At 31.5% G+C, this 19067-nt stretch overlaps 2 protein-coding genes across 5 annotated transcripts; both read right to left on the minus strand.

The window, feature by feature from the left end:
• Positions 1–2664: 2664 nt before the first annotated feature.
• LOC134253598 (calumenin-like) lies at positions 2665–11211 on the minus strand. Of its 4 annotated transcripts, none has more exons than XM_062736150.1 (8): positions 11115–11211; positions 9273–9395; positions 8333–8463; positions 7672–7862; positions 7093–7262; positions 6661–6721; positions 5998–6233; positions 2665–4719 (listed from the first exon to the last, which is right to left on the minus strand). In XM_062736150.1, the coding sequence occupies exons 2-8, from the start codon at positions 9393–9395 to the stop codon at positions 4615–4617; spliced, it is 1017 nt and encodes a 338-aa protein (XP_062592134.1). In that variant the 5' UTR covers positions 11115–11211; the 3' UTR covers positions 2665–4614. The 4 variants fall into 4 exon arrangements, with proteins under 4 accessions (XP_062592134.1, XP_062592137.1, XP_062592136.1 ...); XM_062736153.1 differs by lacking the exon at positions 5998–6233 and adding an exon at positions 5747–5943 and having other exon boundaries at positions 11115–11210; XM_062736152.1 differs by having other exon boundaries at positions 11049–11124.
• A 4140-nt stretch (positions 11212–15351) lies between these two features.
• Positions 15352–18606, minus strand: LOC134253609 (33 kDa inner dynein arm light chain, axonemal). The gene is made up of 6 exons (XM_062736166.1): positions 18424–18606; positions 17942–18084; positions 17382–17551; positions 16973–17151; positions 16543–16707; positions 15352–15435 (listed from the first exon to the last, which is right to left on the minus strand). Exons 1-6 carry the CDS (start codon positions 18502–18504, stop codon positions 15400–15402), a joined length of 774 nt encoding a protein of 257 aa, XP_062592150.1. The 5' UTR covers positions 18505–18606; the 3' UTR covers positions 15352–15399.
• Positions 18607–19067: the final 461 nt, after the last annotated feature.

The raw sequence follows: 19067 nt of genomic DNA on the forward strand, positions 1-19067 counted from the left end.
AAGCAGAAAAATATGCTTAAAAATCTGAAAAATATTTTGTTACCTTGGATACGTACCCTCAAATGTAGATTCCCAAAACTTTTATGATTGATATTTATTAACAGCTAACCTGACTTTTAATTTTGACTATCATCCAATCTCTAACTGGATGCAAGAAGCTGGCACACAGGGTAAAACCTTTTTAATATTGATATGAAGTTCACAAAATCAACATTTTCCCGCTTGGTAACCATAGCAACAGTGTTGTTTTCAACAAGTTTTATCAATATATGATATTCAACTTTTCTAACAGATAAAGTACTATTCAAGCTGAGTCCTTTAATTTGTTTCTTGATTATATGGCAATTCGATTCTTAATGCAGCGAATGATAATTCACTTTTAAGCACTGGTACTTTGTTTCCATGGTAACACTGCAAAGTAGCAATTATACCCAATATTTCTTATGGTTTTGGTGTTGCAAGGTCCTAAGGATGTATATTTGCCAGTCTTAAATTTTCATGTTTTTCCTCAAGACAGTAACATTAACCCAATCTTAGTTACTGGTTTTGCATGGTTACACTATGTTACCATGGCAACTATAAAAGTTATTTATAGAATAATATTGCTTATACTTATATACTTAAGGTCAAACATTTTCATTGTTTTTCTTAAGTCGTTGATTGAGTTTGAGCATGTAACACCTACCATTAGTGAATATGGAGTGTTTTTCAGCATATTTCAGCATTTTAAATGTATTCCAAATGTCTCTTGGTTACCACTTACAGAGATATATTCTAAACAGTTTCTTTACAATATAAGTAACATCAAGGTGTCATGTTTTTGTGAGAATGGTTTGTTTGCTTTTTCTAGTTTTTATAAGCCACAGTCAAGATTTAAAGTGGCTTAAATGCTTTGATTTTTCAAACTTTTCCGGCTGTTGCCATAGCAACCGAGAACACGTAGCAACGAAATTTTTTTAATATATTTGTTTCTGGTGTCAATTACTAAAGCATAGGATGAAGTTTCATCAAAATCGGTGACCATGCGTGGCAACGAAGTTTAAGTGGTTACAGAGAATGGTTATTAAATAGGAAGTGTACAATAAATGACACTGTATAACAAAGATTCTGTGAAAATCTCATTAAATTTTATTCAGTGGTATAAGAGGAGTTGCGGATAAGAGATGGGAACCATAGCGTAACAGACGGACGGAGACAGACATTTCTATGTACTTTCACTCTACAAGCGGGGAGCGGGGATATAAAAAGTGTGCAACTTCCCTATCCCGAGCCTATATTGCATTGCCAGGAGATTTTCTCTCATTATACCCCAGCTTGAAAATTGAAGGGTATATGTATTGATCGGGATGTCCGTCTGTCTGTTACACTTTGGGATACACATGCGTTATCCGCAATTCAACTCACATTTACACTGAATAAAATTAAATGATACACCTGAATATTTGTTAACCTTGTGACCTCCTATTTTACTTTTTGATCAAACATATATATTAGGCTTCCAATAGCAAAACATGGACACTGACATTCTTTCTATAATATTTTAATATTAAAGAGTACTAGTATACCCATTGCTTGTCCGGAACTCCTCCTTTACCATTGAAGAAAATTTCATGATACCTTCAAAGATTTTTTTTATTACATGTCATTGTACACCTCCTACTTTATTTTTTATTTGACACTTATTTTAGGTCTCCCAGAACAAATCATTGACTTTTTGCTAGTGTTGTCAAATCGGACGATATTAGTAATCGGTTATTCGCTTAATCTTCCGATCGAGTACCCGGTTACTCGGATAATTTATCGTTTATAGTTTTCATATCTATTATTTATCTCATCCTTTACACGTTGGTAGTAATAAAACATATAATTATACTCTATGTAAACTTTATTTATAAACTTGAAAACACATACACGCACAATCTTCAAAGAATTTTGATTTTAGAATGAAGATAATAATTAAAACAAATGAAGAAGACAAATGAATTTTCAATGTTCCACAACATTTATAATTGTTTTCGTTATACTTTCAGCCCCCGATTTATCTCGCGATCAAATACTTCCAATCTACAAATGTCTTTGCCGGCATCTTGTTTGAATTATTAAATGAGGTAATTACAACTCTCTTCAAAACTTGTCTTACCTAAGAAAACTAATTAAAATTTGTTCATACATAGAGCATGCTCTTGCGTATCGAATCAACTGAGATATATAAACTCCATATGCAAGTTATGTAGGTATATTGCTGCATAAGTAAGGGAAGTTGATGAATGAAAAGTTAAAGTCATCACGTTTATCATAGAGCTTGGTTGTTATATTACATTAACGTCTTTGGATAAAATTCAATGATACTTTAACATTTAAACAGTGTCATTGTGCACCTCCTACTTCATATTTTGATCAGATAGCCATCTGGTCTTCATAATAGCCAATTAATGGACCAAGTCACTGTGCTTAATATGTAATAGTCGGTGTATCAGTTTGTGAGCTCTGTGCTTTCAGTACCTCTTATTGGCATTTAGTGATGCTTGTGAATTCAGTTCATCAAATCTGTATAACTGAAGCCGAGTTGGAAAACATTATATGTAGAAATTGTGAAGTTCATGTAAAGGACTTGTCCTCTCATGACAATTATATCAAACAAGCAAATAAAAACTAAAGCATGTATTAAACTTAAACAAATATCCAGCTTTTATTGCAGAATATTCCATCAAATAACATCTCGAAGAGAAAAAAAAATGAATGCATTATATTTCGACTAAATTTCAATCCAACCTTTTGAGGGTTAAAATCATTATTTGCTCACTGCTTTCTGAAATGGCATTAATATACTGGCAAGCACTTAAAAAATAAAATAATTTGAGACACTTTCTACAACCTTTCTAACATAAAAAAACAATGTACTTAGATGAAGAGTCAAATTTGCCTGACTAAATTATGCAAAAAATCTTTTGTTCATAAATTAACATGAATAGACATAAATGATGGAGAAGGGACTTTAAAAAATATGAAAGATTCTCACCACATACAGAGTTTTAAAAGTAATTCATATCTGGCACAAAAAATAATTTAATTTTGTGAAATAAAAAAAAAAATTACGCAGTAATAAGCTCTCTGAATATTTCAATATAAAATATTTTGCCAAATTATTACCTCCATTGAATCATTTTTTTTTTTTCAAAATATTTGCACTTCCCATTGTAAGAAAATTCTTAATTCTAAGTTAACACATTGAAATAATCCTGCATCACACTTTTGTAACATGTACATTATTTTCAGTACTTCATTAAATGCCTACACACATCAATTCAAAAGTGAAAAGCTGCTTTTACACATGTTTGTTTACACAAAATACCTTTCCAGAGCTAAAAAATAAAATAAAATACATAGTATTCATAACAGTACAATATTTGGCATCTACAGTAAACTTTCAATATTTGCACTAGTGTAAATAAAGCTTGTTTATATGACTTTAAAACATTCAAAATTAGAGCATGCATTCTTGTGAACCTTTCAGATCTTTTAAATACATGATACATATTAATGGCATTGAATGTATTGAAGCATACTGGTACATTTGGGATGAAAACTGGTAATCTCTTGACCAATTAATCCGGCAGTTTGTCGATAATCGGTTGCAAATATGCTACAATTCTACTGAATTATGTTTTTTCTCTAAATCAATTCAAGTATATTACACGTTTTATTTTTAATTTAAATACTTCTTTCAAAAATAACAAACATTAATAAGTTACTTATGACCAAATGATGAAAGATCAAATTGTTTAATTAATTTTTTTTTGGTTTGAAGCATAATGCATTTTTAAGCAACTCCCTATTCCATTTCCATCTACAATCAAAATCCTTAAAATTCATACGACATGATGTTCAGTAATGACTTATCTCTTTTGTGAGGAAAAGGTTTGATTTACGTCTATTAATCAAAAATTGATAATACATGTACATGGGTACACAAATAGTAATCCTAACAAAAACTCCAGTAAAATTAATACTGGATGACAATAAAACAAACATTGGAAAAATCATGGGAAGCATTTTTGTATTATAGCAAAATATAAAAACTACCATTAACCATGTGGGGGGAAAAAAGACATTTCACCTGTACACTAGAAGCTATTTACACAATAAGGCATCTGCTCAAATACTAAATTGTCACAAGTATAAACATGCACAAACATATACACGACCACATTTGGTTTTCACTTTTATTGTATAGAACCTATTAAAAGAGAGAAAGCTTACATTCTAAATCTTTAAGGGACTATTCAATGATTTGAGAGTATTCCTTTATCAAAGCTCAAAGGCATATTGGAAAGCAAGTGACAGTATTTCTTTATCAAGCACATTCAAAACCCTGATTGTTAACTACAAGCATTACAACGAATTTTCTTACAGTTGATTGTACAGGTTCAGTATACATGTCAAACATTTCTTACTTTAAAAATCCTTACAAATCCACTTAATTTGTGAAAGAAAATTCACACTTTCAATCTTTTGACAGGTAATTTACACTTTTAACTGGACAAACATAACCTGATGAAAAAAATGCTAAAATTGTCAGTGCAATTGCACAAGATGAACTACAGTTTCACGTTTTTAAAACTCGTCATGTCTTGTGAGAGCTTCCCCAAAGTCTGTCGCCTGACTGCCCACAAACAGGTCGTAGTGTTCAAGGATTTCATCCTTTGATAATTTGCCATCCTGTAAAAGAAAGAGATATAGAAATCATTTTTTTTTCAGATCATAATAATTAAGCTAAGTTCATGCTTTTCAGAAGGTTTTTTTGTGCAGCTTGAATTTTTTATCTAGCTGTTTTATCTTTCAATTATGTTTGATCTGCTAAACATGCTAAGCATTGTACAAATTGCATAGCTGCAAAAAATTGCCTTTGATACCATTTCTAAAAATATCCATATTTACAAGTATACAAGATATAAACAAAAACCTTGTTTCCCCTTTCTGATTCTGCTCTTTGACCCATGCATGGATATATTTTTTTTTTTTTTTTTTTTTTTTACATATTTTAACATTAAATCTAAATTTTTAACAAAAGATGTTTGAAAAATTAAAATTTTCAAAATCAAATGCAATTTTTAGCATGTGAACCAATCAGAAAAAGGGAAACATATAGTTACATGAAATATATGCACATAATTAAGACTTTTCTAATATCTATCATGTGTATATATGTAAGAAGTCTAAGAGTAACAGTGAAACAAAAATTATTTGCATGCAGTGATCTTGACAATATTCAATATTTTATGGAAGCATGCAAATGAAGGTGCAAGGAAATGCTTATAAGAACCAGGACTACAATTTACATTACAAATGCTCACTGATAATGTTTATTGACTAAACGTCTTTGACTACGATTAAATGAAAACAGTTGTTCTGATCACAGAGAAGCCTACGCTGACATTTTAAATCAAAGAAATTTATATATATTTTATACATGAAATGAAAAGCACAGAAATTTTAGATCCGGACTTCAGAGATTTCAAAGTTACCGTAATTATTGAATAATTAATAGGGTAACATTGTTTTCATGAATTAATTTTTTTTATCGGCTAGACTGCTTATTAACAACGATGAAGAAAAAAAATTCAGCTAACTGATATAAATAAAACAGAAGTACCAAACTCCATCAAAGGGAGGTAATAAAAAATAAAAACAAAAAATAACAATAAATTCCAATAATCCCCCAACCGAGTCGAAAGTGAGTACACACCTTATTAGAATCTGACTCGCTAATGAGGTGTTTAGCTTCAGCTTCAGAGTGATCATAATCGGGGGGAATAATCCAATTTTTAACTTCCTCGAGATCCATTTTGCCGTCTCCGTTTTTATCTCTCTGAGACGCGAACGTTTCGCGTTCAGTTTTGACCCAGTCAGGTTCTTCCTCATTTTTGTCGGGCCACATGTCTCCTGAAATTTTCAAAAACTTGCGATTAATGGATGAGATATGAAATGATGTCCCACCTTGTCGTCGTCGCAGGCATTGACCAGATGCAGGGCCTCCGCTGAGCTGTGGTCGTAATCCTCGGGGATGACCCAGGCCTTGACCTCCTCCGCGTCCAGTTTGCCATCCATGTTTTTGTCCCGGTGGTTAACAAACTGGTCCTTCTCACTCTGGACCCAGTCGGGGGTTCCCGCATGGAGGTTTTCCTCGTCTTGGACGGTATCTGGGTCATCATCCTCCTCATCGTAAATATCAGCTAACAAAAGCCAGGACATTGTCAACAACTAGTAAATTTTCTCCTACTTTTTTACCACAAGAGAAACTCTATACAGAAATTCTTTACCCAGTTTATTCCATTTGCCTCACCTTAGATATCAACAAATTTCAATGACAGATAACAGTAAACAGCTGTGGTCAAAACTTCAACTCGGCAAAATAATTTTGCAATTTACTTAATATAGAAAATTACATAGGAGTCTGACCAATTGCTTTTGATGAGTATTCATACATCCACTTCTTTAATTTCTGGTTTTTCAAACGATTGTATCTATTCATTTAGTTATTTTTTTTTATAAAGATCAATTTAGGGTCAGTAGAATTTCAAATTTGAGCATCAAAATATTTGAAGATTTGTAATTTGAACTTATTTATTCAAAGTAAAACTGAAAATAAACTTCTGTTACCTATATATTCTTCTAGACTGATAAATCCATCCTTATCTTTGTCAATGTCCTCCATTGTTTCCTGTAAAAAGTAAACAATTTCCTTTACTAGATTGTTTCTCATAAAAATATCATTTATAAACATATCTCAAGAAAAGTTTAAACGTTCCCCCCCCCCCCTCCAAAAAAAAACTAATCTGCAAATTTCTGTAAATTATATATGAATATTACATAAATCTAAGCAAGAGAAAATGATACTGTAGAGTGTAGAAGGAAAACTTTTGTAGAAATTAGATTATTGGTTTTTCATCCCTCAAGGTTTCTTGGGCATTTAATTTTAGTTTTGAAAGTAACCCTATTAAGAATTTACTTTTGTTGATAATTATCAACAACAAAATAAATGAAATTTAATCCCTAATGTATATTTCTGCTTTTACGTTTAATATTGATTACCTTGACAACAATGTCTCTCATATGCTCCGCCTCTTCGGGGTGGAGGAAGTCAGCGAACTCCTCTTTATTGAGGAAGCCGTCTCCATCCTTATCCGCCGCCTTCCACCTCCTCTCATCTCTCTCTATCATATCTTTGTAACTGAATGTGGAGGAATCCTCATCAGTGGGATCTGTCAAAGAAAAGTCATCTCTTGTCAATTCAAATATCAAAACATTTGGCCAATCTTGAATGATTCTGTAGCCTGTACCAATGATGAGGTACAAATCCACCAAGGTGTGCAGAATGATACTAAAAACTTATGGAACCAATATCAGGAAGCCTGATTTTAGTTGGATGCAAAAAAATTGCATACAGATTACCACTTTTTTGATGGTGATAACACTACCTGTTATCAACTTGAATTTCAAAATAAACATTTTCATGTTCGCATTTCATTTTGTCTTGCATCATAGGGGAAAAAAAAATTACAGAAAGCTACTTAAAATTTCTCAAGTCAAATCAGAGAAAAAACTTTTCAATCATAATGATTACCCCCATTATACAAAATAAACATCATGTGGTAAGGTACAATTCCCTACCGTCCTCTGATCCATATGTTCTCTTTTTATAGGAAGCCCAGGAGAGTTTATCCGCCTCCACATCATGGTCTTTCCACATCCTGTCTGTGTCCGTGATGATGTAACGTTTCTGGACGTACTGGATCCAGTCCTTCAGTTCCTGCTCTGTGATCTTCCCATCTCCGTCCTTGTCTATCTTCCCAACTATAATTCTACAGCAATAAAGCACAATGATTTGAATATTTTTTCACAGGGAAATTTTCACAGGAGAAGCTTTACTCAGGAACACTATAAAGTAATTATATGAATATAATCCATTTTTGATCAGATGGAAAATTATTCTGAATTTATTAAGAAAGTTCATCTAATATATTAGTGTTCTTTACTTCATGAACACAATTTATTTACCACAAGTACATAAGCTTAACAATATCATTTATATATATAATTAATGCATGCATTAATCACAAAGTAGCAATCTGTGTGTATAACCAACAAATTTTTATACCTTTTTTTTTTTTAATATCAATATCATTGAGATTGCTATTCATCTCAGATAATCCATGTTTTCTCTCTCTATTAATTCAATTTCAACAAGTATTTTTGGGTGGAAAACATATGGCCTACCACTCTACAAATCTATATGAAATTCTGTAACATTGTGTATTTTTTTCCCCCTTACCCTAATCTTTCCTTGCTCTCCTCAGGTGTCAGCTGATCAAATGTTTTGGCCTCGTCTTTACCGAGGAAGGCTTCATGGTCGTAATCTGCATTGTGTTCACCTTCGTGTTCATGTTCAGCTTCACTCAGTTTCTACAAAAAAAATTATAAAAAATTGTATTCATGGCAAACACAGAAAAATTATTAAATATGCAAGAAAAAATAATAAACTGTATAGTGCAGTTCACTAGATTACTAAACAAAAACTTAAAACTGTCAATGTAAATGGGTATTAAATGGTATTAAAATCAAAGCAATAAAAAGTTATCTATCAATATTTACTTTGTAAAAATTTTAAATGCTTAATTTTTCAATGATTTAAACACAACACACATATACTACGGCGCACCGGAGAACAGAAAAATCAAAAGATTTATAAATGAAAAATATCTAACATCAATAAAATTTGCATTCTTTTACATACAAGTAATTTATCATCATCTTAAATCTAAATCTCCGTCAAAAGATTTTGCTTAAAGCGATATTTCACACTGAAATTTGCTGTGTATATTACTAAAATATGTACTAAATAATAGTGAAAATTTCAGAACGCAGTGATGTTTATTTTTCACACTAGACAACTTGTCCACGATTTTACGGGACAACCCTCGTATATACCGAATAATCAAAAGATTTCATTTATAAATGAAAAATATCTAACATCAATAAAATTTGCATTCTTTTACATACTAGTAATTTATCATCGACTCAAATCTAAATCTCCTTCAAAAGATTTTACCCTTCAGCCATATTTCACACTGTGATGAATATTCAAATCTGATATCAATTTTATGAAACAAACTGCTCATGACACCAAAAGAAATGCATACAATTTTTTTGTTACAAAAGTATCTTTAAGTTCAGTATCAATTTTACAAAGACTACGCCTATAAATGTATTACCTGTTCATGAACTCTATTCTTCTTGTCTTCACCGGGTTTAGGAATGGCAGATGAATATGTGATAACAATAAGTGCAAGGATCAAATAGATCTCGATTAACTTCATACTGATGGATTTTTTCATCTACAAAGAAAAAAAAAATGAATTCATTTTTTTTTTTCAATCTTTGTAATTTTCTAATAAGCAACAGATGCTAAATGTTCGAGAAATTTACTATGAAATCCTATTCATGCAATATTTGCCTCAATTTGTAATTAATATCAATATATTTCTCAAAATAGAAATGATATCAATATTTTATATTGTTGTTAGGCCTTTGCTGATTTTACTAAGTACACAAAAGTACAGTAAATAACATCCGATCAATAAAATATCAAACGGTTTCCTCAATTTTGAACATACCCATACTCATTACAAATATCTGTGACAATTGTAACATTTCGTGACAGACAATGACAGCTGCTGAAGCATGATATTTGACAAAACTCCCCGGCAAACAAGATAACAATGCAAGGCACACAGTATAATTATACCCACATAAGTCACAGGTGGTTGCAACGTGTAAAACATACATCCCAAAGATCATACTATGGTTTATACTCCCGTAATGATGATCCAAACCAAGTGTATGACAACAGAATGAATGGATGATAGGAAATATTATACATTTAATTACAAAGCCCATGTTGTAACAATTTATGTGGAGAAGAACTGGTTTAGATAGCATACGTACTATATTGCACAAGAATTTCTAGTAAATTAATGTATGCCAACTTCCTTGAAAATTGTGAATCAACATTCAATACATGTATAATCATAGTTAGGAAATGTAAAAAAAAAAAAAAAAAAAAAAAGTCCTACTAAAGATATTTCTCATGGGCTAAAGAGATGACTGGAATTCCATATGTAGTACATGTATGTTACCTAATTTGTTTAAATTTTTTATTCACCCCTTTTTTCTGTAATCCTTCCTTAAGATTTAGGTTAAGTTACTTAAAGTTATACTATAGTTTCAAATCCTTATTATTTTGCTTCTTAGAAAGTTTAGAGAAGTGTTTCATGTTTTGTTCCATGTAAGGATCAAATTATTTATTTTTTGTAGTTGAGGGATAAATATATTTCAACTTACATTAAAACATGAGAAGAAATTTTAATAAATTTTAAAAGACTAATTTAAAACAAGAACATTTTAAATTTAATTGCATTAGGGTACAATTTATATCTGACTCTAAGTAATATCTAAAAAACTTGCTTATATAATTTTCATTCAAATGAAATACCTATGCCCCTGCAGTACCATAAAATACGCAACCCATTTTCTTTTATTGTTCAATATAGGGGATTTCTAATTCTCTATAATCTCTCAGAGCTTTTTAATTTACAATTCAAATCATTCGAGTAATAAAGTCCACATCAATGAGTCCCATGAAAGGATTATCTCATATTGACAAAATTAAATGCACCCTATATGCATCGGGATCGGGATGCACATACCGGCATTCATAATATTTTCTTAGTTAACTCATTTGAGCTTCTCGGTAATCAAATGAAAAATAATAGAATAATAAAGGAAAGCTCTCTGATTATATTTGTAAATGTACATAAACCAAGTAAAATCAAGGTAATATATTCAGCATGCACAAAAACCTGCTGAGCTGCGGTATCTCATATTACCCAAAGCATCGCTGTCACCAAATCATAAAAGAAAAGTTATTACCTTGATGTCTTTACAGTGCACCTTATAACAAGCTGAGGTAAAAGACGCCTATCAATTACCTGTGAATTCAACAACACTAGCAAAAAAATCAATACACAACAGTTTCAGTGGGAATAAATACTTACTAAACGTGTCAAAATGAATAACCTCTGTTGCACTTACACATTATCCAATGAAAATGTAAGGCAATGTCACATGACCTAAATTATCCAATCAATTCCTTCCAACGTGGCTAGTGGGTTTCCTACTGACGTTCTTATGTTATTCATCATTGGTGTAAATATTCCATGTGCGTGGCAGTAACTTGATACGCACTTGGGATGCTGCAACGTGGAAGAACGAGAAGCACTTTAGATAAATTTAGAATTTAATATTTATCTTCTTTAGCGCCTATCACAAAATGTTACGAACTGCAATACAAAAAAAAAGAAAATTTGTTAATTTGAAAAAAAAGAATAAAAGAAAAAAATATATGTAATTTCTGGAGTAAATACTTATTTGTCGCAAACAAGTATGAGGCCTTTCCAAAGTTTGAAACATTCGTTGTGTCGCTACATAGTCATTGGTTTTTAAAATTGAAGTCAAGATACTTATACATTTTCATAAATATGCAGCATAGTTTTAATCCAGAGAGACTGGCAGGACAAAACATGAATATATTGCAATTTAAAAATCCTTCAAATCTAAATAAATAATGATTATTATAAAATGAAAACATACAATCAACTCTCAATGAAATCTGTATAAGGGAAATTTTCATCGTCAGAGAGAGAGAGAGAGAGAGAGAGAGAGAGAGAGAGAGAGAGAGAACCCACAAGATTGTTTTGTAATGTGCATCTTTAATCTTTAATTAACTAAATTAATTAAATAAATCTCATCATCTTGATTACTGATTAGGTCATTCCAAATCTCACCATATTTGATCTATATTACATGTAACTGTAGAGATTGCATGACAAAACAATTTAGCACAAGTCCTAGTGTTACAAGTGTAAGATAGCAAAGCGAACACTATAGTGAGGATGCAAAGAAATATGAAAAACATTGACGAGATAAATTAAAAAATCATGATAATGAATTAATAAAGAAAAATGTGGCATTTTGACCATAATTATATTTTTGGGTATTAATTTGAAAAAAAAAATATAAATGAGATTTATTCATTTAATTGATTTAGTTAAATTAGTTAACAGTAGGTAGTATCTACTGAAAACGAATTCCACGTTGCAATTGAATCTTTTATTCATCAAAACTTGTGAAATTGAGAGGGTTTTTTTTTTACTAATTAACTCATATCAAATTATTTATTGTGATTTTTTCTGTCATTTAAACTTTTTTTTTACAAGAACCTGTGCACCCCATCCAATTTGTTAAATTCAAATCAATTGATTTATACGAGTATGTTTTCTGGTTTCCGTAATTATTTCAACCAATGCTTTTGCATCTACTGTTGGTGACTATGGCAATGTTTCTTGAGGACTAGATTTACTTCAATGAAAATTGATCATAAAACTTTTTAGACTGTTTGCAAACAATTAAATCACTTGTTTTCAATCATCCGGTCAAAAATGGCAAAATCATTTGTACTTCATTCTGCAATAATCATAGATTATGAAAACCATCAAACCGAAACATTTTGTCTGAAAAAACTTTTCCCCATATCTTTGTAATAAATGTAATAAATGTTAATCAAGCCAAGCTTTTATGTACACGCAGAATATTGAGATAGTCCTTTTATATTTCAACTTATTTTTAAAAAATTCCCATTTACTAGAATTTCCCATTCACCTACAAAAGGTTTTCCAGGTGAAAATAATATGTATTCGATTTACTAATATTACTATAAACCAGAAGTCTCTGTCGAGACTGTAGCTCTACTGGTTTATACTTAAAACAAAGGAAGAGAAAAGTAGCAGTTGCGACTCGAAACTTTAAAAACAGCAATTAATAGAAATATGATTCTTGCCACTCATCAAAGCAAAAACCGATGCACAGAATTATGTATCTTAGTGTAGTCTACTTGTGTGCCAAGTTATATTGAAATCAGACCAAAACTGTAGAAGGAGTAGCATTTTGAAAGAATTTCACAGAAATTTCTTTTTTTAGTAAACATGGCAACACCGTTCATCGAAATCAAAAACCGATGCACAGAATTATGTATCTTAGTGAAGTCTACTTGTGTGCCAAGTTACACAGAAATCAGACCAAATCTGTAGGAGGTGTAGCAATTTGTAAGATTTTCAAAGAAATTTCTATTTTTAGTAACCATGGCAACACCGTTCATCGAAATCAAAAACCGATGCACAGAATTATGTATCTTAGTGTAGTCTACTTGTGTGCCAAGTTATATTGAAGTTGGACCAAATCTATAGGAGGAGTAGCATTTTGAAAGAATTTCAAAGAAATTTCTATTTTTAGTAACCATGGCAACACCGTTCATCGAAATCAAAAACCGATGCAAAGAATTATGTATCTTAGTGTAGTCTACTTGTGTGCCAAGTTATATTCAAATAGACCTAAAACTGTAGGAGGAGTAGCATTTTGAAAAATTGTTTCACAGACGGACAGACAGACGGAACGCCGGACGCATTACTATCGCATAAGCTCTTCTGGTCTCTGACCAGTATATAAAATGGACTAACCCTACCCCCACTTTTTTTTTCGAACAGAAGTTTACAATTGAAAATGTTCATTGAAATGCCGGTATCACAGGTGCTTGTGGACAGCTCCCCCCCCCCTCCCACCCCCGAATATAAGCCCCGGGTCCCGGGATTTTTCATATGGTATACATTGTAAATGTGCATTAGAAGATAAATTTATGTTAAAAGGAAAAACTTCTTTGGATAAAAACTGTATATTGAGAGGGGGGGGGGGAGGGGTCCTGTTCACAAGCACCTGTGGCCGGTATGCATATTTTTGTTGCTGCATATTCAAGTACAAGGGTAAATAAGGGTCATGTAGTGTATAAATACAATTGGTATTGAGAGAAGCTGGAACCCAGGCGCCGATCTAAGGGAGGTCATCTCAGTAAAAAAAAAATATCCCAACCGAGAATTTTTTTTTCACAATTGGAGAAGGCAAAAGGTGGGGGGGGGGGGGGCGGTTGATTTTATGCGTTTTGGGGGAGGAGTCTGTTTTCTAGGGGGTCCAAGGTAACTTTTACTTAATTTAGTGTACACATTTATTAACTGCAAATTCCAGGGGGACCCCTCCCCCCGATCCCCTTTCTAGATCCGCGCATGGGAACCAAACCAACCACCCCCACCCACAAATTTTTGGCAAGGAATTCAAGGATTGAAAACATTTCAGAAAAAAGTAAATTTGCTTCATATAATTTTTATCAATCCATTAATCATATAATAAAACAGGTGAAATGTGATTTTTTTTTCAGACAATGTAATGATGAGGCAAATAACTACTCCATGTTAAATTCTTCTAGGATGGCTAAATCACCATACTGAGAGAGAGAGAGAGTAAGCTATATATTGAAGTTTTTTTTCATGTCCCCCATAATCAAAGATTCGGAGGGTATATAGTTTTTGCCTGGTCCGTCCATCTGTCTAGCTGTCTGTGTGTAATTTATATAACATGTATGTAAGTTACGTTCGTTACCCAGCTCCTATTACTAGTATTATCTTTCAGTATTAAACCATGCCATGAACATTAAAAGAAACAAAAAAAGTTTTTTTTTTTTAATTTTTGTTAAATTTGGAGAACACTGAATGTCAAAACTTGTCAATGGTTTCTGATATGCTTCTCTCCTCGCAAGAATCATTTAGCTAACGAAGATGAAAAATTGTTACATGTGGCCTTTTTGATTCTGAATGAAGACCGAAATTTATTGATTGAAACGAGTGGTTACAGAATCATATATATTTGATACTTGTCATATCATCTCCAATTTTTATACCCAATGTGTTAAATTTAAATTCAGGATAAATTCATGATAAAATGTTTAAATTGATAAAAAACATGGAAGGCAACATTTTATGTTATAGAGTATATAAATATTGAAAATTTTTTTTTCAGCTTCTTCCATATAAGTTTTTTTTCTCTCCTTTTCATTTAAAGATGGAAAAACAATAAGAAACTTTTTACCTTAAATACATTTTATATTTGTAAACAGTAACATCATGGAATGTCACAAAGATTTATGATTTTACAATAATGTCTTAGTAATATATACAGCATATACATTATCACAAAACAATCTTTAAGTTTTTATTAATGTGCTTTCACATCGTAAACAATGATAATCCAATATGATTTCAAAAGTTTTCAATATTGTTGGAATCAATTATGTCTTTCATACTAAGGTGTTATATCAACATTGGTCAATAAAAGAGAAATGATAGAAAAATACAATTTTTATGTGGAACAGAAACTTCATTGAATTTTCTATTTATCCTATTACTTCTTTGGAGCAATGATTCCTTCCAATTGAGTCTGGAAAAGAAAATATTATGATTTTAACTCAAAATGAATACAAAGCACACTCAATATAAGGTTGTCCAAAATTAACCGTTATGGCAATCCTATCAAAAAGACAAAAGCTGCAGTAAAAGATTTTTAAAAACATTTTTATGTAAGAAATTTACTTTAAGGTAGATGTACTTAGAAGGTTTTAAAATATTTTGAAAATTCTATATCGATTTTGACAAAGAGTTGAACTGGTTGTCATACAGTTGTATAATTTGAATGGTGTCTAGAAACACACAGAGGAAATGCAGTTTTTGAAGCAATATATATTTCTTTTCTTTAAGATAGGAAAAGAAAATTACCTAAAATTCATAGTTCATTGTATTTTCAGTACATGTGTCTATTTTTTGGATGGTGGAATGTGTTGCAAAAGTCTTCTTTTACTTTTTACAATACTACCTTGGAGTACTCTCAATAAAAAAGTAAAGTGTGATAATTCACCAATAACTTAATTACTAAATATCTAGAAAAACAGCAAGTGTGATCATGCAATGGTGTATAATAAAAATATCATTCATTTATGTACAAAAAATAAAAAGCATTGATTTAATTTACAAAGATATTGTGATGCTACAGAAAAATTCTACTGGTGTCCCTAATAAACAATCTTGTGAATACCACAAAGTCTAGCTTAAGATATTTTAAAATGTCTACCCCTTTTTGTGTACATCAGATGGAAATATTACTCTGCTTTTCAATATCATATCAACTTATGACATTATTTTTATTTTCCATGCAATTCACAACATGGTTTTGTGCAAATTTTAACTTACAACTCTATACCTCCTCATTTTCCTCCCCCATTATCATACTCATTTGTGTCTAGAATTTAATTGCCACAATGAAAAAAAATATTTATATAATTTTAATCAACAAAGAGAGAAGTAATTCATGGACTCCTATTGCGTAAAATATACTCTGAAATTCAAAATGTTCATTCAATCTTAGTTCTTACACAATTTTAAAAAAATCCTTCATTTTAAATTTAAAGTTTGAAGTTAAGAAATAGTTGGTAAAAAATAACACATTTCTTTTTGGTGGTGAGGAGAAGAAAAACAAAGTTCCCATTCATACCTTGAGCTGTTGGTTTGTTCGCTTCAAAAACTGCATTTCTTCTGTGTGTTTCTTTTCCTCCACCATTCTCTGCTCCTGGGCACGTTTCTCGATTTGCTCACATTTACCCTTCAGTTCATTGACCTGCTTTTCTAAATCTCGCTTTTCCTGCTCGAGATCTGAAATCTGCAATAAGGATTTTTTTTTAAAATGACAAACTGACCCTTGACTGAGAATGAGTGCAATTCATAAGTACAACTAAACTTCTGAGCATCTAGAACACTGATATCACATATACCACACATATGGATATCTCAAAGTGTATTGGATGCCCCAACCACTTATCTAAGTGGTATTTTACCCGCAATACCTCAATACTCTGATATCACAAAATTTTTTCTCAGTCTCGTTGTGTTTGAGATAATGAGATTTGACTGTGATCAATTATTACCTTCTTCTCCATGTCAGCTTTTCCCTGTTCTGCCCACAAGGCTTTCCTCATTCCAAAGGCCACACTGCTTTCATATAAGGTTTGGTAGGCTGCTATTGTCATTCTGATTTCATCTCTGACTCGGAGAAGCAATAGACCCCTCTCTGCACAGTTGATGGTGACTTGACGGATAAGTTCATCTGTAAAAGAGTAGATATACTAACTTACAGTAGATATAATGTATCTGTACATATCTGTCAATGTTATGAATTTTTATAGGTAATTTTCTTTTCCTATCTTAAACAAAAGAAATATATTGCTATTATTGAAGTCCTATACTCAGGAAATTTTTGATTTATTGACAAAATTATTCAACATATAAAGTATTTCACACAATTTAAAAAGTATTCATATTTTTAATTTTCCCTACCAAAGCACTGGGAATAGAGTTCACGCCTGACAGGACAGATTCCTGTTTCTCTAGCTTGTCTCTGTTGTAACCTTCTGTCAAGTTCCTCCTGCAGATTGACAACATCTAAACGAGTAGCTGGTGTACTGGAAACTTGCTGTACCCACAGTTGGCCTGATTCTTGCCATTCCCTGTCAAGAAATTTTTTTAAAATGAAACAATTTTTTTTAAAAATAACTTTGTATGTAATGCTCAATAATATGGTAATTATTTTTCTGGTGAATAACAAACCATATTCAACACCAAAAGAGTCCATAATTGTTTTATTATATACCTTTGTAGCTTTGTATAAAACATAATTCAATATTGTAATGCTCAATAACATGTAATATGCCCTCATCACCATTAAACCGGGTCTGTGGGACGGTGATTATATCAATATTAGTGTTATGAACTGTTTGAGTATGGATTATATAGGACAAATTTTAATGTGTATGTCCTCACCACCATATATATCAATTTAACAACAGAGAGTATAGCTATCTATAAATATTAATGTGTAGATATATGTTTGTATTTACCGGGGAGGAAGAATTGAGTTTAGAATTTCATCTGTCTGCTGGGCTGCTTTGGCGTCCACAGATGACATCTTCTGTTTCCCTGGGGGGTTTGGCACTGGGCCCCCTGCCTGTGGCTGTCCAGGGCTAACTTTGAGAGCCCTTGCCTACAATCGTAGATGTAAATGTTTATGCTTTGTGTTCAAGCTTTCCCACATTCAACTATAACTTAACTTAAATACATTACTAACTCAAACCATGATTGTTTATTTAGATTATACAAAAAGCAATAATATTACCCCACCCCCTTCTATTTAACATTGTGAATATCAATAACATTATAATATATCAAAATATTGTTAAAATGTCAATGATTTTTCAATAACTGCGTTCAGTTCAAGCAAATGTGCATACTGCTTTGGTAAAACACTTGTAAAACTTTTTGTTAGTTTCTTATCGATAAATGACATTGTTCTAAATGTCATACGATTATTAAAAAATCTTACCCTTGGTGTCTTTTTATCTGTATTTCGACTGACCAGTACTGGGTTGTCATATTTGACCAATGATGCGTTGGGAGGAATCATTTTTGTCTGGTTAGTGCGATATTCCAACAGCAGTGTTTTGGGTACGAGCTCAGTTTCGTTGCTTCTATGACAACAGACCAATGCGCATGACTGAACAACAGGAAGTTTATAAATGGAAAAACCAAAGTTGTTAAGACAAAAATTCCCCGGTTTATATATTTACGCATGACATAAGTGATAAAGGGCATTTAACAGAATAATTAATAATTTTTTTAAATTAAAAATCCAACGGTGTATTTATCTCATCTGAATTTATTCTTTAAAAAAACTGAGAATTTAGAAAAAAAAAATTGAGGAACCTAAAATGTTTTTGATTAGGCCTAAGCACAAATACGGTATATTTTATTGAAAATATTCAGGTTCGAAAAAAGGTCATCAGATATTTTTAAATTTCTCCTCATAACATCTTTGTGTGTAGAGAGAGAGAGAGAACAAAATTTTCAATAAATAAATTAATTAATTAATTAATAATACAAATAAATTACGGTTTAAATAAACTTTTTAGTGCTTCAGTTCTTCGTATTTCAATGTTTCAAATGTTTATAAATATCGTTTGATAATTG

The sequence above is a fragment of the Saccostrea cucullata genome, unplaced genomic scaffold, assembly GCF_032062105.1.
Source record: "Saccostrea cucullata isolate Sc308-1 unplaced genomic scaffold, CSIRO_AGI_Scuc_v1 ctg110, whole genome shotgun sequence".
Classification (NCBI taxonomy): Eukaryota; Metazoa; Mollusca; class Bivalvia; order Ostreida; family Ostreidae; genus Saccostrea; species Saccostrea cuccullata.

Excerpts from the sequence above, each read along its gene's own strand:
- LOC134253598 (XM_062736150.1), bottom strand. The coding sequence starts at position 9,395 with ATGAAAAAATCCATCAGTATGAAGTTAATCGAGATCTATTTGATCCTT. Across the intron at positions 8,464-9,272 it reads AGAATAGAGTTCATGAACAG|AAACTGAGTGAAGCTGAACA; the intron begins GTAATACATTTA and ends TTTTTTTTGTAG. Across the intron at positions 6,234-6,660 it reads CAGTCTAGAAGAATATATAG|CTGATATTTACGATGAGGAG; the intron begins GTAACAGAAGTT and ends GGCTTTTGTTAG.
- LOC134253609 (XM_062736166.1), bottom strand. The coding sequence starts at position 18,504 with ATGATTCCTCCCAACGCATCATTGGTCAAATATGACAACCCAGTACTG. Across the intron at positions 18,085-18,423 it reads CAGATAAAAAGACACCAAGG|GCAAGGGCTCTCAAAGTTAG; the intron begins GTAAGATTTTTT and ends CTACGATTGTAG. Across the intron at positions 16,708-16,972 it reads AAGCTGACATGGAGAAGAAG|ATTTCAGATCTCGAGCAGGA; the intron begins GTAATAATTGAT and ends TCCTTATTGCAG.